This window comes from Denticeps clupeoides, chromosome 3 (genome assembly GCF_900700375.1).
Source record: "Denticeps clupeoides chromosome 3, fDenClu1.1, whole genome shotgun sequence".
Lineage (NCBI taxonomy): Eukaryota > Metazoa > Chordata > Actinopteri > Clupeiformes > Denticipitidae > Denticeps > Denticeps clupeoides.
In genome coordinates this window covers 3,479,848-3,503,769 of record NC_041709.1, presented here as the reverse complement: position 1 = coordinate 3,503,769, position 23,922 = coordinate 3,479,848, and the positions used below count along the sequence as shown (strand labels likewise).

The 23,922-nt window shown below is 44.7% G+C and overlaps 7 protein-coding genes across 7 annotated transcripts; 3 read left to right on the top strand and 4 right to left on the bottom strand.

Moving 5' to 3' along the window:
- Positions 1–5: 5 nt before the first annotated feature.
- oxt (oxytocin) lies at positions 6–1,100 on the top strand. The gene is made up of 4 exons (XM_028972926.1): positions 6–52; positions 146–276; positions 420–624; positions 756–1,100. Exons 2-4 carry the CDS (start codon positions 154–156, stop codon positions 887–889), a joined length of 462 nt encoding a protein of 153 aa, XP_028828759.1. The 5' UTR covers positions 6–52; positions 146–153; the 3' UTR covers positions 890–1,100.
- Positions 1,101–1,430: 330 nt separating this feature from the next.
- thnsl2 (threonine synthase-like 2) lies at positions 1,431–5,005 on the bottom strand. Its single transcript, XM_028973921.1, has 9 exons — positions 4,855–5,005; positions 4,426–4,648; positions 4,153–4,347; positions 3,923–4,075; positions 3,592–3,831; positions 3,159–3,307; positions 2,955–3,080; positions 2,710–2,864; positions 1,431–2,477 (listed from the first exon to the last, which is right to left on the bottom strand). Exons 2-9 carry the CDS (start codon positions 4,646–4,648, stop codon positions 2,261–2,263), a joined length of 1,458 nt encoding a protein of 485 aa, XP_028829754.1. The 5' UTR covers positions 4,855–5,005; the 3' UTR covers positions 1,431–2,260.
- Positions 5,006–5,487: 482 nt separating this feature from the next.
- On the top strand, positions 5,488–6,168 carry LOC114786496 (fatty acid-binding protein, liver-type-like). Its single transcript, XM_028973653.1, has 4 exons — positions 5,488–5,569; positions 5,654–5,826; positions 5,926–6,015; positions 6,115–6,168. The coding sequence occupies exons 1-4, from the start codon at positions 5,503–5,505 to the stop codon at positions 6,166–6,168; spliced, it is 384 nt and encodes a 127-aa protein (XP_028829486.1). The 5' UTR covers positions 5,488–5,502.
- Positions 6,169–8,021: 1,853 nt separating this feature from the next.
- LOC114786497 (fatty acid-binding protein, liver-type-like) lies at positions 8,022–8,935 on the top strand. The gene is made up of 4 exons (XM_028973654.1): positions 8,022–8,088; positions 8,202–8,374; positions 8,720–8,809; positions 8,882–8,935. Exons 1-4 carry the CDS (start codon positions 8,022–8,024, stop codon positions 8,933–8,935), a joined length of 384 nt encoding a protein of 127 aa, XP_028829487.1.
- Positions 8,936–8,974: 39 nt separating this feature from the next.
- Positions 8,975–15,444, bottom strand: smyd1a (SET and MYND domain containing 1a). Its single transcript, XM_028973652.1, has 10 exons — positions 15,147–15,444; positions 13,080–13,256; positions 12,736–12,949; positions 12,464–12,594; positions 12,311–12,349; positions 11,582–11,777; positions 10,871–10,963; positions 10,630–10,793; positions 10,356–10,524; positions 8,975–10,021 (listed from the first exon to the last, which is right to left on the bottom strand). Exons 1-10 carry the CDS (start codon positions 15,281–15,283, stop codon positions 9,872–9,874), a joined length of 1,470 nt encoding a protein of 489 aa, XP_028829485.1. The 5' UTR covers positions 15,284–15,444; the 3' UTR covers positions 8,975–9,871.
- A 1,231-nt stretch (positions 15,445–16,675) lies between these two features.
- On the bottom strand, positions 16,676–19,651 carry spra (sepiapterin reductase a). The gene is made up of 3 exons (XM_028973742.1): positions 19,294–19,651; positions 17,841–18,131; positions 16,676–17,769 (listed from the first exon to the last, which is right to left on the bottom strand). Exons 1-3 carry the CDS (start codon positions 19,613–19,615, stop codon positions 17,582–17,584), a joined length of 801 nt encoding a protein of 266 aa, XP_028829575.1. The 5' UTR covers positions 19,616–19,651; the 3' UTR covers positions 16,676–17,581.
- Positions 19,652–21,628: 1,977 nt separating this feature from the next.
- LOC114786778 (sepiapterin reductase-like) lies at positions 21,629–23,575 on the bottom strand. The gene is made up of 3 exons (XM_028974231.1): positions 23,126–23,575; positions 22,329–22,619; positions 21,629–22,241 (listed from the first exon to the last, which is right to left on the bottom strand). Exons 1-3 carry the CDS (start codon positions 23,565–23,567, stop codon positions 22,054–22,056), a joined length of 921 nt encoding a protein of 306 aa, XP_028830064.1. The 5' UTR covers positions 23,568–23,575; the 3' UTR covers positions 21,629–22,053.
- Between the last annotated feature and the right edge of the window lie 347 nt (positions 23,576–23,922).

The following is a 23,922-nucleotide window of genomic DNA, read 5'->3' as shown; positions in this document are numbered from 1 at the left end:
CTGGTATCTGTACTCCTCAAAATATACTGACTTCAGCCTCATCATAGCAAAAGTAAGTATATTTTTCAAACCTTGCTCAACCTTTAAAATATCAAAATGGTATGCGGTCCTATATGTGTCATTTAAATTTGTTATTTTATCACAGCCAGAACCATGTCGGGAGCGCCTGTCTCAGTTTTCTGCCTACTGTGCCTGCTGTCTGCCTGCACAGCCTGTTACATCTCCAACTGTCCCATCGGTGGAAAAAGAGCTGCACAAGATTTCCCGTCCAGACAAGTGAGTGGACACTTATTTGTTTGACTAATAACATATAACTGCTCATTAAAGACAAGTATGTTACCATTTTTAAATGTTTGTTGGTGTACAATTGATGTATCTATCTGGCAGTAGACAGGTTAATATTTCCGTTTCGTGCTCAGTGTTTGTCATGTGGCCCTGGGGACCGGGGTCGCTGTTTTGGTCCCAGCATCTGCTGTGGAGAAGGCCTTGGCTGCTACATGGGCTCACCTGAAACGGCACGCTGCCTGGAGGAGAACTTTCTTCCTTCTCCTTGTGAGGCCGGAGGAAAAGCCTGTGGCTCTGAGGATGGCCACTGTGCTGCCCCAGGTATCTGCTGTGACTCAGGTAAGAGCAGAGTTCTAGTGCATCTTTACATTTGGAGCAATGTTAGCGCCAACCGATAAATGTCAGTAAAATAAATGTCAGTTTCCCACGTATTTTTCTAATGTTCTTTCCACGAATGTGTCGTCCTCAAGAGGGCTGCACTGTCGACCAATCGTGTCTGGATGGCGATAACGAGAACGATTCCCAGTCAGAGAATGGCAAGGAGCTTCTCATGAAACTTTTGCACATGAGCAGCCACCCCCATCCCTACAGATTCCACCAATGAAGTTTCACACAACGTCCGACCAGAAAATTGTCCCGATAAATGACTTTAGCATACCTGTGTACATAGATTTTGTACAGTAAAATAAATTTGAATTGATCTATAAAAAGCCGTGATAAGATCAATACTACACTGCCTTATACTGTAGAAGTGCTTACTTGCATGGACTGTACAATGAGATGAATAAAGTCTGAAAAATAGCTTTGGTGTGAAACTTTGCCTCTGCTTTGTGATTAAATCTGTGGAAAAAATGCTGTTTAAAAGTCCATAGATGCCTCTAAAAATGTTCCATCAACTGTAATGATTTTAGAAGAGCCAAGCATGTCACATGCACATTACATTACGTTAATCTGGCAGATGCTTTTATGCATAAAGTCCACCCTTGGGCCTATACAGTATGCACATTTATTATAACATATAAACCAGGTCATCTCAAAATCTGATTTCAGGATGTAATAGACACAGGAACTGTAAGACATAAAGGCTTACAAAACCCTTTCCAAGAGACAACAATGCTGTGGCAATGTGGCAAAAAGGCACAAGCTTTATAACTCACTTTTATTACTGTGACAAGTCCAGTGAACTTTTTGCACATGCTTATCTGTCAGTGAGTGCAACTTTATGTAATATGTAACCTTCGATGTGAATGAGCAGGCCGTTGGTGTGAAAGTTTGAATATTGTCATACTATAGCCAAGACCTTTATAGCTAAAGATCATGATACCATTGGTGACCACGTACTCAGTAGAGTAATGTCAAAGTCCACCAGGTCAGAGAGACCCTGTTATCACCTAGTGGCTAATCATAAAATTAAATGAGTTCATGCAAAGCACAGGGTATTCTGATAGAGTAAGATATGCTAGCCACATGATACATGTTCTTTCATCTAAGCAATTAATTAATTATTATTATTTATAGGGATGCTCAGAGCCATTAAGTGTATTGTATATCGGTCAAATCAATGAAACCAATCTATTACATTAAAGTGTAGGTGTGAGCAGGTGTAATTGCATGTTTAGCTAAGAAATAGCCAACAAAGTGCTCACGTCGCCTGGAGGCCACAGCACTACAAATGTATAAAACACCCAACTTAATAAAGCATCATGCCAAACAGAAAAAAAAATTAATACATTTCATTAGACAAAAAAGGGTAATCTTAGGTTCCTCCTCATGAAATACTAGTGTCGGAACAGTACTCTGGACCGGTTGATATCGAAACGCCATGTATTGGTAATGGAACTGCGAAAGCTGGATCAGTGCATGCCCGATTATTAAACTAGTATTCAAATAGTACATAGAATATGATGAAACAGGGTCCAGATTACAACAATAATCTCACCATATAGCTCGTGTTCAGGTTACACGGGATAAGAGTTCAGTCTGAATAAAACAGAGAGCCGCCCTGCCTGGCTAGGCCTATGGAATAAATGCGTTCCCTCAACAAGCCCTCCCAGTCTTCTCCACTCTCCAGGTCCGTGCAGCGGGTAGCCCGGCTCCCTAAAGCCTTCACCCCCTCCGGGAGGTCAAGAGTCAGGCCTGCCCTCTCCACTGCCCCTTGGAACTTAGCCGGCGACGCTGTTGCTATGCAGCACCTGCATGGAAAGAATGAGAGGATGATTTCTTGCACAGGGGTGATCCAGCACCCTATTTGCATGTTTTATTCAAGACATTGGCAACCTGGTGTGGAATAGTATATGCAAGGACGTCCTTTATGTGCACAAGAGGCGTGTGATCAGCTGCTATTTGTTTAAAACAGGCGTGTGTTTTTAAGAGGAGTTTGTGCATGTGTGTGTGCGTGTGTGCGTGTATCCCTGCGTCTCAAACCTCTTTTCCCCTGGGCGAGGTTGCGTGTGGTAATGATGCCACACAGCCACTGCGGTGTGGGGACAAACAAGATACTGATTCTCCTTCCAGCACCTCTGCATGGCCTCCACTATCCCGTTATCAGACACACTCCCACTGGACAGCAGAGCTGAAAGCTGCAGAAGTGGAGAACGGAAACCTTCAGCATGTGCCACGTTCCTTACAGAAGGTACATTAAAGGGCGTTAGAGGTTTTAAGAGACTGACCCCTTTATGCAGAGTCTCTGGCAGAGCGAGATGGTGGGAGCTCTGAAACTCTTCCATCAGCTCTTTCACCAGTGCCCCATCCTTACCGGACAACAGCCAGAAGACACGCTCCATGTTGTAGGGGTCCTAGGGACACAACGTGCACGCGGCCGTCAAACGTACGCCCTCGTCTATGTACATGTGGAGAACGACAGTTGGGAGAACCTGAATGTCTATTGCAGGAGCCAGGGTCTTCTTGACACTGGTCGCCATGGAGAAGTCGGCGCTCTGAACTGCACGGTGCACAATGTCATTGGAGTTCACCATGGCGACAAGGCGAAGAGGAACTCCCATGTGCTTTACAATGCAGCCCGCTGACGAGACAAAAACAGAGGCAGAGCTTGGGGATCTTCTGGAGGGAGATCTACAAAAGCACGATTTCACAGTTAGCTAGACTAACCAATAGGAATGCTCCTTCCTTTATCCCCACGGGGCATTCATTACTTTTATTATCCAGGCAACTGAGAAGTTGTGCTTTATTGCGTAACCCCCGTGGATCCTCAGTCCAAGCGTAAGTGTCCTTAGAAAAGTTTGGGAACCCTAGCTAGAAGAGAAGAAGGGAAAAAAAAAAAAAAAAAAAAAAAAGAACTCTACCAACCTGCAATGTTCCCAGCGCCCCCAGTCGGTACCACCACTTCCAGGACAGGGACGGCCTCTGCTCCCCGTGTGTGCTCTACACCGCTGAGCTGCAGGTAGGCATACAGAAAATGGGCCACCTGCACCAGGATGCGGGACACGTTCACCGAGTTCAGGCTCATCAGGCCATGGCGCTTCACCAGATCCTGATCGGCAAATAGTCGCCGCAAGGGCACGTCAATGTCATCCGAGCTCCCATCCGCTGCAAGCAGATAGAGAAAAGGCTAAGGACCAGGGAACCTCTCCGCCACTAGAGAGCCCGGTTTGCATGCAGGTGCTCCTCCTCAAATCACCTGCAAACACGTGGATGTTGTCTTCAAGAACGGTGGTCATCTGCCTCTCCTGAACCTGGGTGATGCGTCCACGTGGGAAGACCACCACCACGTCCACTCCAGCCAGGCCCCGGGCGCTGCAGATGGCGGAGCCACCCGTGTCCCCTGACGTGCCTGAGAAGCCATACCGCAGTGAGGCTGACGGGGAACGATTCTGGCCCAGTTCTCTAGTTTGGATGCAAATCTCTCACCAACAAGTATGGTGGCTCGGCTGCTCTCCTTGCGTAGGAAATACTCCAAGAAGCGGACGGTGCAGGTCATGGCTAAATCTTTGAAGGCCATCGTTTCTCCATGAAAGAGTTCCAAGATGGAGAGACCCTCCTTCATTTGGACTAACCTCACAGCGCCGGGCACAGAGAACTTTGAAAGTGCTTCTGAAACGAGGCCTGGAGAGACACGAAGAGGTTCTCTATTAAATCACTACTGTGCCGAGCAAAATAAAAGTGTCAAGGGCGCGTCCTCACCTTCTAAATCCCTGCGGGGTATCTGGTGCTCAGGGATGAAAAGCGAGCACACTTCACGGACGAGCTCGGGGTAGGACAGGCCGGCCCAGGACCTTAAAGTGTCATGTGACAGACGAGGAACAACCTCGGGCATGAACATCCCGCCGTCCGGGGCATATCCCGAGAACAGCACATCCCGGAAAGCCCATCCTTGCACCCCACCTCGGGTGCTGCAGTAGAGCATCTATTTCAGCACACGTTGATCAAACAGAACACAAGACACAACATTCGTGTTAAAAATACTTTCTTTAAATCTACGTAAAAACTGCAAAGTGCAAAGTTAATCGAATTTGAGGCACACTGAAATGTAAGCACTAAGAATATATTTAAGTCCGCCTTTCCGGCAATCAGGTCAAAGTTCAGACTAGTCACAAAAACATGCAGACCGACCCGAACGTCCAATATTAGCCCTCAGTCGAGAATTCAAGCGATAGCAAAAAGAGACCGGAGTTCGGCGCTTTTTTAAAAACAGTAGAAAACCCCTCGAGTTGAACAGAGGACTCCCGCGGAACACATTTGAGTGTAACACCAGACTGGAGGTCGTGCGTTAAGACGCATGCGCCGCCTAGCGGCGGTGGCGCGTATATACAGTTAGTTCATTGCAACACACGCAGTTAAAGCGGTTGAAAAGCATCGACCTTAACGATCACCTTTTATTAAATTAAATATTATTTATTGTGATTTAACACAACAAGCTTGGTTAATTACGCAGGACATGCTACTTCAACAAGATTCTCGCAGTATTTAAATTGAACAGGAGGGCACGGGCATGGCAATTCATTCAATCACACCACAAATGAAAGTACATTTTTTAAAAAGCAAGCTTTTGCACTATGCGATGGACGCATACTCACCACGGCTGAACAATGGTTTAATCGGCGCCAGCCCCCCTGACTCACTTTCTCAATCGATGAGATCATCTGCGGTGGCTTATCAATGAAATCAGAGCCCTGATGCCGACGGGTTAATTATTGCTCCAGGTGACCTATATAAGGCGACCAGAGTCACTTGCACCTCACTCACTCAGTCAGGTTCAACATGGCTTTCTCAGGCAAGTACCAGCTGGAGTCCCAGGAGAACTTTGAGCCTTTCATGAAGGCTATTGGTAAGTCCAATAAGTGAATCGTCTTGGCATATTTGAATTGCTTGTAGTATTGAAAACTATTCAGTGCTGCTGTGTGTTTTGCAGGGCTCCCTGATGACCTAATTGAGAAAGGCAAAGACATCAAAAGCATAACTGAGATTGAGCAAAATGGAGATGACTTTAAAGTAACTGTGACCACAGGCCCAAAGGTTTTGGTAAACTCCTTCACAATTGGGAAGGAAGCAGAGTTGGAGACTCTTACAGGAGAGAAGGTCAAGGTGAGTGACTGTTTAGAACATCACCTAAATGTGGCTGGAACTCTGATCTGCTTTCATAAACTTTTTTTTTTTTTTTTTTTTTTTTTTTTTCCCCCGCAGTCTGTCGTTCAACTGAATGGCAACACACTGTCTGTATCGCTGAAGGGCATTGAATCGATCACAGTGCTGTCAGGGGACACAATCACAAATGTGAGTATAAAGGCTGGGTATTGTTCCTTGTGGGACATCCATGTAGTGCTTTTCTGCAACTCCTTACTCACTCTTTTTGTAATATTTTTGCTGTTTCAGACCCTGACAGTGGGGGGCATAGTTTACAAGAGGATCAGCAAACGTGTCTCATGATGCTCCATCTGCCAAATAAAAACCAAAAAAAAAAATGGTCTGGTCTTGGGTTTTTATTTAAATATACGAGTTATGCTTTAAATGTTTAAAATTACTCAGCATTGTGATTCTGGCCCTATCCAATAAAATGGGGTCTTGATCACAGGGTGTGCTGTGAACCTGGTGATTGTGACTACACATTTAGGTGTGTTCTATTTGGCGTATTAATCTTATACTCTGATAAGACCGAAATGCTAGTGACTGATTCAGAAGGGGCTAGATGTGGACTAATAGAGTAGCTCGGACTGTGCTTGTTTTGTTTCTCAGTTCCTTGTGCATATATTTGTCACATTTAAAGTTTTACCTTAATTTTCTAGGGTTACAAAATGTCTTGCTGGTTCTTAGAAAATGGTACATGCTTTTCCAACCTAGACTACTGCTGTCTCACTGAACCATGGAGAACGGAACATGTGTACAGTATTGTCTTCCCCCTCACTGGCTTCCAGTTTGAAAAAAAAAAAAAAAAAATGGATTTAACATCCTTAAACTTGTCATGGTCCAGTATACCTGAGTAATATGTGGGTCTGGTTATACAAATCACAATTCCTTCATTAGACTGGAGAAGGCTCTTCTGTGGGAGCTGTGCCACAAAAGAGGCAAACTTCCCATCAATACTGTATGTACATAAAACCACAGCTGGAAACAGTGCATTTTTGTACAGAGCACCAATACTATGGAACAACCTTCAAATGAGTATTTGGGCATCAGGCACAGTCTTAAAATTTAAATCTAAAATAAAAATATATCTATAGTCAAGCTTTTAACCAATGCTTACTTCACCATTAGCAAAGCAGCATTAGTTAATGTCACCACACACACACATATATATGTATAGAGGCCCTGTCCACATTTCTCTCTGAAACTGTAAAATGTCTGTCCAATCTGTCTGTCTATACTAACATAGCCTCTTCCTTTTTTCTGTCTTGCACCATTCACTAACATAAGGATGGTAAATTTCACCCTGAGAACATTGTGGTGTGAACTGACCATGCAACATCTGTGGCCTCTCAGAATCTTCCTGTTCACATCTGCATGGTCTCTGAAGTCAAATGCTGATACACGTGTAGAACCCACTCATTTACTAAATCAATGGACTTCGCTGCTACCTTCTCACTCTCCCAGCAATCCCTGGATGTAGCCCACACTGCACTACATCTGTGACCTGACCAACTTCAGTTTTTCCTCACCACTAAAACCTGTCTTACTAGGGGCACTACTAATGTGGGGCACTTTGTGCTAATGTACACTGTAAAAAGCACTGTACAAATACTACTAAAAGTATTTCTTAAGCACAGTATTAACTTAACATTTCTAAAAAAAAAAAAAAGATCTGAAACAAAATACAAAGATGACTGCTAGACTATAGCTGTGACATCATTCAGCACAGGTTTCAGCATCATTTTGGGCATCCGGTCTTATCTGGGAAACTTTAGTAGGAGGGGGAGACTGGCAGAATAACATTTGCTTCACCAAGGGTCATAGATAGACTGTGGACAAACACAGAATGAACAACTGTCAGGGGCACTTAGCAACTATTTTAGGATTAAACATGTAAATGCAAAACAGACTACCTACCAGCACATCATTGGACATTTTAAATATTTCAAATGTGCATTAATGCACACATTTGATTGAATATTGAGACAACAATAAACAGCCTCTACATATTTATGGCAAGTAATCTCGTTTGTGACTAAATGTTCACAGGTGGGTACTGATCAGTGCAATCAGATCCATCATGAAGGTGGTTAACTGGTCCATCAGGTGACCTTTATAAGCCATGTCCACCCACAGCTCATTCACTCAGGTCCAACATGGCTTTTGCAGGGAAATTTCAGTTGGAGTCCCAGGAGAACTTTGAGCCTTTTATGAAGGCTATTGGTAAGGCTTTGTTTATTGTAAGCAAGATGCTTCATTTAAACTTTCCTTCTTTTTAAATCTATTATTAAAAAAAATTCATGAACTGTTGTGGTTGTTGGGGTTTTTTTTTCCAGGCCTCCCGGATGACCTAATTGCAAAAGGCAAGGACCTCAAAAGCATAACTGAGATTGAGCAGAATGGAGATGACTTCAAAGTAACTGTAACCACAGGGACCAAAGTCCTGGTGAATGCCTTCACAGTTGGGCAGGAAGCTGAGTTGGAGACCCTCACAGGAGAGAAGGTCAAGGTGAGCTGTGGTCCTGTGAAAAGTATTAACCTATACTTGACTATTTTACCATATTTAGCTGTTCAGACCAGGCTTTCAGCTAAAATGATCCGATCAACTGTTTAAATTGACATTTGTGACCATGTGGAACGTGCATTCTGATCTAGACCTATTCCTTCAAAGCCTGTAGAACATGGGGCCTTGTACTGCATCTGTAAAATGTACTACAATGGGAATTCTTAACTGTCGATTCCATTGAAAGTTTGACACTTTACTTATGATGTGCATCTGGTATTTATTTCAAGCTCTAGGTTTTTTTTTTTTTTTTTTTTTTTTTTTTTAAAATCTCATGCTCTTTCTTTGTAGTCTGTGGTACATCTGAATGGGACCAAGCTGTCAGTTTCATTGAAGGGTATTGAATCAGTCACAGAGCTGTCGGGCGACACTATCACTAATGTAAGTAAAACCTAACTGGTCTCTTAAAAACAAGTGTTGTGGCACTTTGCTCATACTGAGTTCCTCTTTCAGACCCTTACATTGGGAGACCTAGTCTACAAACGGATTAGCAAGCGTGTCACATGATTCTCCTAAATAAAATGGAAAATGACAACTTAAACTGTCTTGTGGGGTTTTTTATTTATTTAAATTCTCTCTGAAGTTGTATTCAGCAGGGAGATCTTGGGTTATGCAATCATGCCACTTTGTGAATGTCATGCAATGAAATGTGGTGGCACAACTCTGGGCAGCCATGAGTGGTGCATGGGGAGCAGTGGTAACTCTGCCTTTCAGGATTTCAACTGCAGCCTTTCCACTTAAGAGTCTGCTTCCTCAGCTGCTAGGCCTGCACTGGTGGATTTATTGCATACCATGCACACCCCCATCAATAGTTTTCCCAGATTATGTTGTTGGGGGAGGAATGTCATCCTAACAACTCAAATCTGTCCAATTGGTTCTACAAACAAGCTTGATTTGACTTCCAACCTGAGTGATGGGAGACTATCCATTTACAGCATTTATCAGACGCCCTTATCCAGAGCGACTTACAATCAGTATTTACAGGGACAGTCTTGCTCAGGGACACAATGGCAGTAAGTGGGATTTGAACCCGGGTCTTTTGGTTCATAGGCGAGTGTCTTACCCACTAGGCTACTACCACCTATCCTTGGTATGAGGGGATGTAATAATGGGCAAATATGTTTGGTTAATTTGCATTGACCCTTTTCATCATTGCTGAAATTGCAAAATCATGTGCTCCGTGGCATTGAGGAGGTTTTGAATGTCTGTGTGTGAACGTCAAATACTTTTTTTATTTTTTTATTTATTTTTAAAGCAACTAATTCATGTTAATACATCCTTTTGAAAAGTTTTGCACAACTCCTGTATGAATTCACAATTCTCAGCAGAAACACAATGAGCCACACATACTGTACACTGGGTCTGTTTAAAAAAAAAAAAAAAAAAAAGTGCATGTTTATTTGTCGAAGACAATGACCATTGCACTGCTCCTGCTGGATTTACTTATTTCCTGCTCTTGCTGAGGCTCTCTGCTTGCTCTTCGATGGGTTCAGCCATTGGCTTGCCTTGCAGGGCAGCTTCACGCATGCTCTGGTACACGCACTCGTTCTCCCTGAACATACGAAGCTCCACCTCTGTTTGTGTGCGCATTGCCTGAGGGTGTAATAAAGCAATCTTTAAAAAGCAATAATCAATAAATAGAGGACAAAAAGTGATTTAATGTGGTGCACATCTGACTTCTTTTTGGGGGTAACCCTTATGGGGCGTAATACATTTACAGCATTTATCAGACGCCCTTATCCAGAGCGACTTACAATCAGTAGTTACAGGGGACAGTCCCCCTGGAGCAACATAGGGTTAAGTGTCTTGCTCAGGGACACAATGGTAGTAAGTGGGATTTGAACCCGGGTCTTCTGGTTCATAGGCGAGTGTAATAAAAGCTTTTAGGACCTAAAAAATGTTTTAGACTTTGATGCATGCATTATACCTCCAAGTCCTTTGTGATGGGATGGTGAGGACCATGGGTGACCATGAGTATTGCATAGGCTTTGCATATCATGCCATGGCCCAACTCAATGAGCCCAGCGTGCCAGTTAGTGACACCTGCTCTCATGATTGCCATGCCCAACTGGGCATTGTTCGGGTGGTATAGTTTCCTGAAATAAAGCCAGAATTAAAATTTTACATGCGATTCTGAAACTGCAGAACATCTCTAGAATGACTAATGTCATTGCTGTAAGGCAGCTAGCTGACTCCCTCACATGTATCCCTCCACCATCCTGCGGGCGTATCCTGCCGCTTCCTTGAAGGACAGCTGGTAAGACAGCACTTCGCTAGCAGCACTCAGCACACGCAGGTGGTAGAGGTGAGTGTCAGCTAACACCGGCTCCTGCTTCTCCAGGCACTCGTAGCACAGCTTCATCACCTGAGCAGAGGAGAGCGACCTGAGAAAATTTAAATATATTTGAATTCTTGTGCTATAATTATTCAATGCGGCTGAACCTCATGGTAGTCGCCCATGGTGCGAGCTTTCTCAATCTTCTCCAGAGTCTGCAGGCTTAACTCTGTCACCTCCTTCACTTGCTCTGGGGAAGGCTGAGGGCAAAACACTTCAATAACCATTCTGAGGATCCTGTCCCAAACTGCTAAGAATGTGAATGATGGCCCCCCCCCCCAAAAAAAAACTCAGAAAAACTGAACAAACATATATGACAATCATGACATTTGATTTTGTCCTAGTGCTCTTTCTCTTTTTTTTTTTGTTACCACTAGGTGACAGAACTGTAGTGTACTGCATGTCTAAACGAAATCTTTTGATTCAGTGGGTTCACAAAGGCACAATTATATCTACATTGTGTCAGTATTGCAATTCCATTTTACAGTGGGTGCATATTTGCATAATTAAAATGTTCAGCCCTTAAACGGATTGGTATGTATTTTTATCCATGTGCTTTATGTAGCTTTTTTCTTGAAAGTATCAATGCCCAGCTGAAGAGTAAACACATGCATTGCCTGCTTTAAAAAGAAAACACTATATTTACACATATTGCAAATGCAAGATGCAAGGCAGTAGCCTAGTGGGTAAAGACGCGTGCGTATGAACCTGAAGAGCCAGGTTTAATCCACACTTACTACCGACACTTAACCCTGTGGAGACAGTCCCTGTAACTGGATAAGGGTGCCTGCTAAATGCCTTACATGTAGTAAACCCACCTTTTTGCCATCCTCGTCTTGGACAGCCATCATCAGGTCATCTTTAATGCCTGTGCTGCAGTGCTCACATTTGCAGTCAAAGTAGTATTGTTGCTTGAGCAGGCGCTGGCGTTCCTTTGACAGGTTCAGGAAGTCAACATATGACACTGTCAGCTCTTCACCCTCAGCAATCGTTCCAAGGGACCGTAGCTCAATTCTGTGAATGTGTGATTTCAAGTAGAGCATCAGAGAATATGCACAATGGTATATATCAGAGAGTTTAACACAATGGTATAAAAAAAATACTGAAATAGATCCATGCAAAATTTTCAAACGTCACTGTCAGGTCAGCTGTTATAAAATCAATGCATTAGGTGATGTGCCAATTCATCAGGGCCAGTAAAAATATAGAGTTGGAAATTTGCACCCAGGGGTCATTGAGCCACCCTTTAAAGTGATGCACTCACATATTCATATTTTATCTAAAAAAAAAAAACAAGAAGAAGAAGAAAGAGTCATCTGCACAAATCTACAATTACATGATGACTGCATGCTTGCATTGCAAAACATGCAAGTCAGTGGGTCTTTTGTACACAAATCAAATAACAAAGAGTCATGTGTAAGTCACAAGGACATCATGCCTTTTTCTGTTGTTATCTGACAGAACAAAAATGAATACATTAAGCAAGATAATAAATGCCACCACACCAATCGTGACTTGTCAGCCCAAGTCACGTTGGGCCAACCCACCTCCTCTGAGAATGAAGGGTTGAGTCCAGAGCGGTCTTACTACAACATACAACAACAAAAAGGAGCAAATGGATATATGGGCATTGTGCCTGAAAAGGCAGTGGTGCGTTATTGTGTGTGTATGAGTGTGTGTATGGGTGAGATGATACACACTTGCCATGGTTGAGGATAACGGTGCAGTTGGGCCAGCAGTCATGGTTGACCAGACACAGGTTGGGGAAGATGCCGACTCCCACTGCCTGAAGTCCCCTCTGGTCGCTCAGAGTGAAGGCATTACAAATGATCTAGCAAGTTCAAAAGGGTAATAGAGTATGGGTGAAAATGTAAAAAATGCTGCCAATCCTTCAAATTGGAAATCCTGATCATTACGGCTATTGGTCACGGTCACTGAAAATGAAAAATAATGATAAGACAGCAATGCCCACCACTCCGAGGATGTGAGAGACATAGCTGTCCCCAAACCGCCGGGTGTTGCGCGGCCAGTAAGCCTGGAAGGTCTGGACATCAGCCTGGAGTGATTTGAGGTCTTCAGGAGAAATTTCAGACACATGGTCCTCCAACATGTCCAGAGTGGTAAGCTGGCTATCAGACACTTTTCCACCGTACTTCCGCATGTGCCACAGGGCACGAGCTGCAAGACTGGGGCCAGAGTAACAAATCTGTAACATGCTCACAACACAAAGATCCTTCACATGCCAACAGAATGTGGCGTCCATCTAGGAACTATGTTTGGACCGTATTTAAAACCGTTGTGAACATATTTACCCACCGGATGTTCTCCTTGGGGACATTTCCAAGGTTTTTAATGGCAGCACACTCTTGTTTATGCTCCTCCCAGGCAGCACGTTGGCAAGTGCGGTCACAGTAGTGAGCAAACCTGCACTGGGCACAGCGATGCAGGTTGGCCTGGCGACGGAAGCAGCTGTGGCACACCTGCATAGACAGACTGGAGTCAGAAATTTAGAGAGGTCAAGTCTAGGGTCATACATTTTTTGATAAATTGCATTCAATGCTTAAATTTAGTTTGAACCCAAAGGGCCCAAAGAAAGTGGAGACCTATAGTTCACAAGGTTGGAAAATACACAGATTTCGTAATCATGCTTTAAAAATGTTCAAATCCGTTCACTTGTTCCTTAAAAACCCATAACCTCATCTGTTTGAACGTGGCAGATTTAAATGTTTTAAAGAGCAGTTGTGAAATATCCTACAATACAATTTTTGATGCAATATAAGACTACTGACCTTGAAAAATGTCTATTTAAAGAAACCATGTATTTCTGTAAATGAGTTTACTACTAAAATGTGAAGCAAATGTATGCCAGGCAGTATGCTAGTGCATGTATGCCCTCATTGCCCTCTCACTAGGCATTAACTTTCAGACCAAAGCAACCCGGACTCCTGAAGCATTTACGTAACCAACTATTCTGAGATGACATTACATAGCCTGTGACACTCAGCACATGTCCTGTCATTCCTCTCTTTAAAAAACCCAGGGCTCTGCACGTCTGCTTCAGCCTCATCACTAGGCACATTGTCAAGGCAGTAGTGATTTTAAAACACAGTTTTAAAACAAACATTTTAAAAATGAATTTCTACTTCAGTTTCTTCAGTTATAAAAAAAACATTATCATATTGTATAGAAATGTCTTGTAATATTTTAGCACAAAACTGTCCTTATTGTGATAGCAATGTTACTGTGGGCATCCTATCGGTATAGTGTTGTCTAGTTTAAAGTGAAGTTATTGTCACATGTGATACACAGCAGCACAGCACACGATGCACACAGTGAAATTTGTCCTCTGCATTTAACCCATCACCCTGAGTGAGCAGTGGGCAGCCATGACAGGCGCCCGGGGAGCAGTGTGTGTGGGGACGGTGCTTTGCTCAGTGGCACCTCAGTGGCGCCTTGGCAGATCGGGATTTGAACCGGCAACCACCACTGCCCCTATCATAGTATCATGGGAATCTTTGCCATTCATATCACATATGAAATATCACAATCAAAAAGAATATAAAGACACATCATTTACAGGACTGATCTCTTACTTTTCAGAGCAATCAACTAGAATCATTGGAAAAAAATGTTGGTATACACATCATGTATCTGTTTCTTGGTGTATTTAAAGTGCATTTACCACTGCATTTACAAGGCTTCCCCATGCAGAACTCCTGTGGTGAGCTTGTGAACTGGGTGGCTGCCACCTTCTTTTGGGTATGTGCCAGTCTAAACCAGTAGGCTCTACTCATTTGCAAAGCAGTAGCTGGAGTAACTTATAAACAAGCCAGGCAGGGATCAGAGTTTTCCATCTAAAGCCGTATGATATTTAGCAGGTTCACGCTGAAAACACGTAGCACGCAATCCTTAAAACTGACATGTTTACAACATGGCGTTGCAGATGTAATCTGTGACCTCAAACACTCGCTGCTGGTTTTGAGTATCTGAATCCCATTTTTGGATTCATGGAAAGGCAATCACTCAAAATAAATAAATAAATAAATAAATAATTGAGTGCTTGGCCTTTCCATGAATCCAAAAATGGTTAATCCAAAAATGTTTAATGAAATTTCTTTTAATAGCTATATATCTTCTTGTGTAGAGAGCCAGTTGGATCCATCTACCCATGTTTACAGTCTCAGGATTCAGACACAAGGCTGGCTATTAACATGTAGTCAAATTTAGCTATTGGCTGATACCAGCTGATATTTAAGGGGTGATATACAATTGAATTTTTCGTGTTGCAAACAATTTTTCTAACATATCAAGTATCATCAAGTGATGTCGCCTGGGATTGAAGAAGTTTTTAATACGTTTCTATATCTGATTCTCAGCACCCACCTGTCGAAGACCACCGCCGCGTAACTGGCCTCAGCGAACACCACCTCCCCAGCTTTCAGCTCTCTGGTGGCCCGCAGGCCACGTCCCTTCTCCCCAGCAGCAAAGATCTCCACTGCCTCCATTTTCTCCACAGTCATGATACAGGTGAGGAAGGGCAGCAATGAGAGTGCCGCTCCCCAGCAAAGCGTCCCTGCTGCACCTGAGCCCTTCTCCACCCGACCCCTGGCCCGCCAAAAATGGGCTCGATCTCCTTCAGGCTGAACCACCTCCACAAGAGGGGTCGCTGGTCTTTTGCAACGCCTGAGGGTGAGAAGATGAGAACACGTGCAAGGTCCTAACGGGGACCGATTTCCGTAGGAAGCTTCCTCCTTTTTGGGAGTTGTTGGTTCTGGCCCAGTAGTATTTTAGTCTGGCAGCTGTGTCTGCCTGTCACCGGTGAGATATAGTGTGGGGCCGAACGAAAGCTCTCGGCTACGCCTCACACACGTTACTCCCGACTCAAAGGCCGTTAATCACCTGCGTTAATGAAGGACCACCACGTAGCCACATTGCGGCTGCAAGCACGTGCACGGTCATCTCTGACATGTGGAGACTGAAACATATTCAAAATTATTTGCCACCGACACGTATCGAAATACCGCAAAGTTCATACCAGAAACCCGAACAGGACGGGATATGTGCTGCTGCACGAAAAAAAAACCCCAGCCCAGTAGTATCTCTTGGCACCTCTACTGGATTAGCCGTGCGGTATTTATACGAGGTGCCATCTCTCTAAACAAGCGGAGTTCTTTTAAGGCTTCCATGGCCTCATTGAAACAAACTGTTTACTGTGGGGATGTAGGGAAAAGGAGGGACACAAGGCCATGTGCTGTGCAGCTAGGTGCTCTGATGTTCTGCAGAAGGCGACAGGAGAGCATTGCTCAGAGGATCAGGGCACATTCCCGACTCGCCCTGCTAGGTGCGGCGAGGAAACTATAAACTTTATTTTAATAATAAGTGAAAGTGAAGTGATTGTTACACGTGATACACAGCAGCACAGTGCACACAGTGAAATTTGTCCTCTGCATTTAATCCATCACCCTGAGTGAGCAGTGGGCAGCCATGACAGGCACCCGGGGAGCAGTGTGTGGGGACGGCGCTTTGCTCAGTGGCACCTTGGCAGATCGGGATTCGAACCGGCAACCTTCTGATTACGGGGCCGCTTCCTTAACCGCTAGGCCACCACTGCCCCTGCGTAAGTAGAGGGCGGCACGAATATAGGTCCTGTTAAGATGTTGGTATGAAATAATGGAGTGAACTAACTGAAAACTGATGTAATTAGCATGCAGTTTCATGATGGAAACCACATACTTTACAGTGCATAAAGCTGCATGCTTAGCATTATGTGTGTTTGAAAGAAGAGTGTCATTGAATTGCTCTTTAGTCAAGGACTTGTCTTATCCATGAATGAAACTGACCCTTTTTCTTTAATAATTATTTAATAAACATTTGTCTTAATCATAGATGAATAAAATTAATAATCTTAAAAAAAAAAAAAAGCATGAAAATCTTGCGCGAGATGTAGTGAATAAAACAGATTCATTTAGAAAAATTATTGGGTGAAGCAGCAATGGGGTCATAGGCACCCAAGCCTTGGCCAGAGTCAGTTTTAACCAAACAGAAGAGTTACTGGAGACCAAACTGCTGACTGGTCATGATGGTGGTCACACAGTGAATCACAGTTTGCTGCATGGCTGCAAACCAACCATAATGCACATAATTCACTGGTTTCCGCATTGGCAGCAAGGCCTTTCAGCATTATAATACACGGCCTCTAAATTATCTTCCCGCTAATGTCATGGTGGCAAATGCTCCTCAAGGTCCTCTTAGGTCTTGTTGAGTTCACGAGGACAGTGGAGACCTAAATGTGGCGTAATGCAGCAGCTGACCCATGTATTATCTTAATATATGATTCATTCAAATCACATGGCACATGACTGTATTAACAATTGTGAATATGTCATAATAACAATTGTCATAATAAAAGACAACAGAAGATGGGGGAAAAAAAAACCCCAGCTTGGTCCATATTTCTTGGCACGGTCATAAAGAGAATTATACAGTATATATATATTAATAAAACACGTTATGAATGCCACTGAATGCCGTGACACTGCAGAAGCACATCGAAACAATGCCACATTGAATGAGTGACAAAATCAACTTTTCTTGGACTGTTTAGAACAATACATCCAGAATAATACTATAAATAATATAGGATTATTATATCCTACAGGATAAACAATACTATCCTGCAGTCACATTATATAAAAATACATCTAAGTTTGTGTTACTTCAAAAGGCACATTTTTCTTGTATTGAGGACATGAGCAATCACCCCATCCATTACCAGAACACCCAACTCCGACCTGAGACATGACAAGCGGTCAGATTCCCTACAGCTCAAAGTAGTCCAGGTGAACTCCTGACTGGTAGTCGTCCTTCAGCAGTACCTTCACCAGCTTACTGCACGACTGCTCACAGGTCAGCAGCTGACCCTTGTCGCGCAAGTCGAAGACCGTCTTCTTCAGGGTGGGGTCTGAAGTGGACCTGGCCTCCACCTGCATGTCTGTGTCCAGTGGACCTGGAAAACGCGCATATGTTCACCCAGCTGTAATCATTAATGGAAAAACCCTCATTACACAAATGACCTACCTGGTGCGTAGTTCAACACCCTGAGGTCAGGCTCCTCTTTAGCCAACACTCTGAACATCATGTCCCTCGCCGCCTTGCCGGTGCAGTACAGAACCCAGGTGGGGAACGGCTCCAGGGCGCACAGCGAGCTGACATTGACGACGGTGCGCCGCAAACCCGGCCGCTGTGGGAACGCCTTCAGGACCCCGGCGGTCAGGCTCAGGGCGGAGCTGACGTTGAAGGACAGATAGGAGTCCACCTCGTCCATGTCGGTGAAACTCTGGGCGTAGCGGGACACGTCTCCAAGGGAAGCTGTGCGATTAAGATTCGGACATCATATGAATAGTTAACAAATCAACTTCACTCAGACTAGAAACACATATCGGCATATACGCTACAGTTCAAAAGTTTAGGGCCATTTAGTAAAAACACCCAGTTCTCCCTAAACTCCATCAACATGTGGATTTAGTAACGTCGCCAGTGCGTACTGGGTGGAGCCCAGAAAGTTCACAGCCACTTCCAGGCCAGCGGTGACATGTTCCGCATGTGGCAGGGCATCCAGGCTGTCACAAACTGCAGGACTACAACCTCTGCCTGTGACAGTGACACCTCCCTACCAGATGCACTGAATGACTTCTACGCTCGATCATCGGAGTCTGTCTTCCCTCCGTAATGGACATTTACCACACACGTGGCACCAGGAAAGCCACCAGCATTGTGAAGGACCTCCACACAGCCCTAACCAAAAAAGGTACAGAAGCAGCCGAGCAGACACTACCTGGCCATCAGGCACCTGAACGCTCAGGAACTTTTCACCCTGGACTGAGACACACACACACACACACACACACACACACACACACACACACACACACCTCTGTTATATTATCTATCTGTAATATCCTCTATTAATGCACCATTCCATTTCACAGCAAAATTTTCACAATTTTACTTTACACATTTATTATTTGCGGTCTGTCTCATTCTTGTATACATGTTTTAGTTAAATGTTATTCTTTATGTAGCCCAGTTTGTCTGTGTAACATGCTTTGTCAGTATGTAACTTTGTCTAATTGTAGCACCAGTACAGTACTACTAATAAAAACTCGTACAAATAATAAAATCACGTAGTCAAATCGACATCTGCTGATGCGCTAAATCATTATCATCATTTAGTCATTCCAACTGATCTGCTATGTTCTAATGAACAACGAAGTGACACTTGGGTCAACAAAACACTGCATGGAACTGATCAAATTCCACTGAATGTACGCAGATATTCAATCATTAACAGCCTTTTCCAGCTACCAGTCACTTAAGAACAACTTCTGGACTGGAACCTTGAGCCAGTTGATGTCGCTTTTATACACCAAATAATTCATCCAAAAACCTTTCTGGATGACCCTAAACTTCCGATCGGCCCCTGAAAACGAATAAAACTCAACGCGTCGATTCGCGCAGCGGCTCCACCCACCAGCGTTGTTGAACAGCATCAGGTGCTCGATGTCGGCGGACGACGCTTCTCTCGCCTCCCTCACGACCCTCTCCACGCCGCCTTTCGCGCCGAGGTCCGCGGCGACCGCACGGACCACCAGGCCGCCGGCCTCCACCTCCGCGCGGAGCTCCTGCAGCTTGTCGCCGGACCGAGCCACCAGCACCAGCGTGGACTGCGGCCGGAGCAACGCGGCGACCTGCCTGGCGATGCTCCTCCCGAAGCCCTTCGACGCACCGGTGACGATGCAGAAGCTCCTGCCGAGGCCCCTCGGCTCCGACGTTACGCTGGCGTCCGGCTCCATCGCGCGTCAGACGTGCGGCCGGAGCGCCTCCGTCCTCGCGTCTTCATTTAAACCAATGGGAGCGTGTTTCCGCCCCGCCCCGCCCCCTCTGCCAGCCAATCAGAGCGGCGTGCGCCGGCCGCGCTTCCGGGTGTTCCTGTCACGGATCCGGTTAGGTTGTGTTAGGAAACGCGAACCGGGGCGAGTTCTGTAACCATTTACTTAACATTTTATAGCTTTTTTTTATGGTTTGCTGAGCTTCACAAATGGTTTTCTTCGCCACCGACACCTTGTGGTCGAATAGAATACAACATTAATTCTAAATGGTGCTAGTAGCCTAGTGGGTAAGACACTTACTACCATTGTGTGGAATGAATTAGTAAATAAAAAAAGAGTCATCCTCTCACAGTCAAAAAGTTATACGTTTTGGAATCAAGTGACTGCAGTGGACCGCTCGACATCAGCAGCGAGTGATGCAACTGTGGAGATGATTTCTACGCCCTGTCCCAGCTGCCCACACTCATCCACAATAATAACACATCTAACAGAGCTGATTTGCTAAAGGTCTAAAGGTTTAGTTTTGTATCAACTGTTCATCTTGATATTTAAGCATTAAATGGCTGACAAGCTAATCTGTGGTGGCAAGTTGAATGCATTAAATGTAACACATCAACCATAATTCAACACCCTGAGGTCTTTAGTCAATGCTCTGAACATTGTGTTCCAGTACCAGTGCACTACACAATAGGGAACGGCTGAACTTCAGACATTGAGCTGATGTTCACAGTGGTGCCCCGCAAACCCATCCAGCTTGAAAAAGCCTTGAGAACCCTGGTGGTGAAGCTCAGGGCAGAATTAACACCGAAAGACAGATAGGAGTCTACCTCGTCCATGTTAGTGAAATTATCGGCATAGTTGGACACGTCTTCAAGAAAAGCTGTATAATTAAAAAAAAAAAAAAAAAAGGTCTTGACAAGAACAGTTGTATTTGATAAACCACATGCTGGAGATTCTAATAGCTGTTAAATTCTGATTCTGTTAGATCTGAAAGGAACCTCTGATACAATTCACCATGTAACTGCAGCAGCAGATGAAGCATTTTGTTGTGGGAAAAGAACAAAGCTCTTCAGTGCTTTTCCTCTATTTATTTATTACGGCATTAACCATACATTTTGGAAGGTCACATCTTTTTGTGCGGTGTTCCACAAGGCTCAATTATTGGCACTCTTTCGGTCTCACTTCATTTACAGCCTTCCAGTCAATCTTTCAAAAAGCATGAGACCACTGCTATGCTGATTGTCCTGAAATACACTTCCTGTATAACTGTAGGCAAGACAAGCTACTGCTTCACCTCTGAGCTGTCACTGGAATTTATGTCTGACTTGACTGGTTCATGATTTACTATTCTGTGGCATCCCACATTATTGCTGGATTACGTACACGTGACCAACATTTCCTGACTTTGTAAAGCCAAGGTCCGTATTTACATTTACAGCATTTATCAGAGGCCCTTATCCAGAGCGACTTACAATCAGTAGTTACAGGGACAGTCTCCCTGGAGCAATTTAGGGTTAAGTGTCTTGCTCAGGGACACAATGGTAGTGAGTGGGAATCGAACCCGGGTCTTCTGGTTCATAGGCGAGTGTGTTACCCACTAGGCTACTACCACATTAAGTATTAAAACTTAATCCAAACACCAGTTTAGACGACGTTCCACTCTGAGCTCCTTCAACTTGTATTCTAACAGTATATTAACACTAGAGTGAGAACTGTTTTTAGAAAGAAATTAATAAAAGAATATATCAAAAAGCCCCCCCCCTAGTGGTTTTGCATAAATAAAAATATGATCCTTAGATGAGGTTCATGCAAAGGCAACTGTTTAAAATAATCAACACTTCTCCTCAGTCAACAGCTTCCTTAAGCAAAGATAGAAATCCAACCCTCCCAGGCCGGTCCACATCATAATCTCTGCATTATCTCACAAATTCAACACGCCCAATAACTTGCAATTAAAAACTTTAATAGAATGTTGCAATGAAATAAACAATGGGCACAAACAAACTGTAGCTTGTCCTGCTACTTTTTTATTCAGTGAATATGATGGCATACAATGGCATTTAAATTGATTTGTTGATTAAATTAAATGTTAATGTTTTTCCCCCCATCTATATATATATATATATATATATGTGTGTGTGTGTGTGTGTGTGTGTGTGTGTGTGTGTGTGTGTGTGTGTGTGCAATAATTGTCATGACCTATAGAGGCACACACATGAACAGTCATCTAACTCTTACATTTGTGATCAAATAATTCACAGTACAGTAGTGTTGATACGTACTGTATAATAACAGGACTTTACACACATAAAGAACGTGGAGGAACGTGTAATTGGCAAGGGACACCGCCATTCTTTCCGGACATGGGCAAGTTATAAATTTAGGTTTTGAAGTGACAAGCCCTACAGATCGAAATAATCCATGTGAGCTGCAGACTGGTAGTCGTCCTTCAGCAGTAGCATCATAAGCTTACTGCAGGACTCCTCACAGGTCAGCAGTTGACCCTGGGACCACATGTCACAGACCGCCTTCCTCAGCTTGGGGTCTAAGGTAGACCTGGCCTGCACCTGCATGTCTGTGTCCATTGGGCCTAGGAGATCAAAACAAAACACTAATGCCATCGAGACTGACCGGTAATCGATAGCCAAAGGACAATAGATTCCCTCATATGTCTTACCTGGCACATAGTTCAACACCCTGAGGTCAGGCTCCTCTTCGGCCAACACCCTGAACATCATCGTTCTGGCCGCCTTGCCCGTGCAGTACAGAGACCACGAGGGGAACGGCTGCAGAGCGCACAGCGAGCTGATGTTCACAAGGGTGCGCTGCAAGCCCCGCCGACGTGGGAACGCCTGTAGAACCCCGGCGGTCAGGCTCAGGGCAGAGCTGACGTTGAAGGACAGATAGGAGTCCACCTCGTCCATGTCGGTGAAACTCTGGGCGTAGCGGGACACGTCTCCAAGGGAAGCTGTGCGACAGAAATTTAACAGAATATGGAGGATTAGGATTCTCCTGTTGAAAACATGATGCTGGGTTGTCTTAGATACTAGTATTGGTGTTCAATTTACAGCATTTACCAGACGCCCTTATCCAGAGCGCCTTACAATCAGTATTTACAGGGACAGTCCCCCCCTGGAGCAACTTAGGGTTAAGTGTCTGGCTCAGGGACACAATGGTAGTAAGTGGGCTTTGAACCTGGATCTTCTGGTTCGTAGGCGAGTGTGTTACCCACTAGGCTACTACCACCCTCAAAATCTTTTTTTTTTTGTCTGTGTGTTCTGGTAATCTGTGTCCTGGTCATGCTGGAGAGATCATGCAGATCCAATTGTTCCAGTGCATTATGCCTCATGCATATCCGGTCTACGATTAACATTTTTTTCTACATATACACCAATCTGAGTTGCTCTTGGCATTTTCCAAACAGGGTTTTTGATTGCAGAAAAGCAAGGTTACGATAAAAAAAGCTCCTCTCACCAGCGTTGTTGAACAGCATCAGGTGCTCGATGTCGGCGGACGAAGCTTCTCTCGCCTCCCTCACGACCCTCTCCACGCCGTCCTTCGCGCCGAGGTCCGCGGCGACCAGGCGGACCACCAGGCCGCCGGCCTCCCCCGCACCCGAGGCGGCGAGTTCCGCTTGGAGCTCCTTCAGCTTGTCGCCGGACCGAGCCACCAGCACCAGCGTGGACTGCGGCCTGAGCAACGCGGCGACCTGCCTGGCGATGCTCCGGCCCAGGCCCTTCGACGCTCCCGTGACGATGCAGAAGCTCCTGCCGAGGTCGGCGGGCCCCGAAGCGGCGAGGCGTCGGGCGTCGTTGGGCTCCATGACGCGTGGAAAGTGCTCTCGAACGGACGCGCGCATCAGCGGGTCAGCGCATGACCCGTCACAACGCGAGAGGAGGACCCGGCGGGGACCCATGCCACGCCTCACGGCGACGCGGGTGCGACACCGACGGGGACCAGCGCCCTGCCTCCGCATGGCAATATTATAACACTGCGTGGGTCTGATCCGAGGGGTCACAAGCAGCGCTGGTTCACGTCACGTTGGAAATTGTACCAATGTTGACCAGTTACGAGTGAAAAAACGTGTTTTCTGTATTCATAAGGCAATTCCCGTTAGGAATTTATGGCATTTTCACATTTCACACAAATCATAACATTAGAGGATTATCGAAATAAATTATTAATATGTACACTACAGGCCAACAGTTTGGACACACCTTCTCATTCAATGTGTTTTCTTTATTTTCATGACCATTTACGTTGGTAGATTC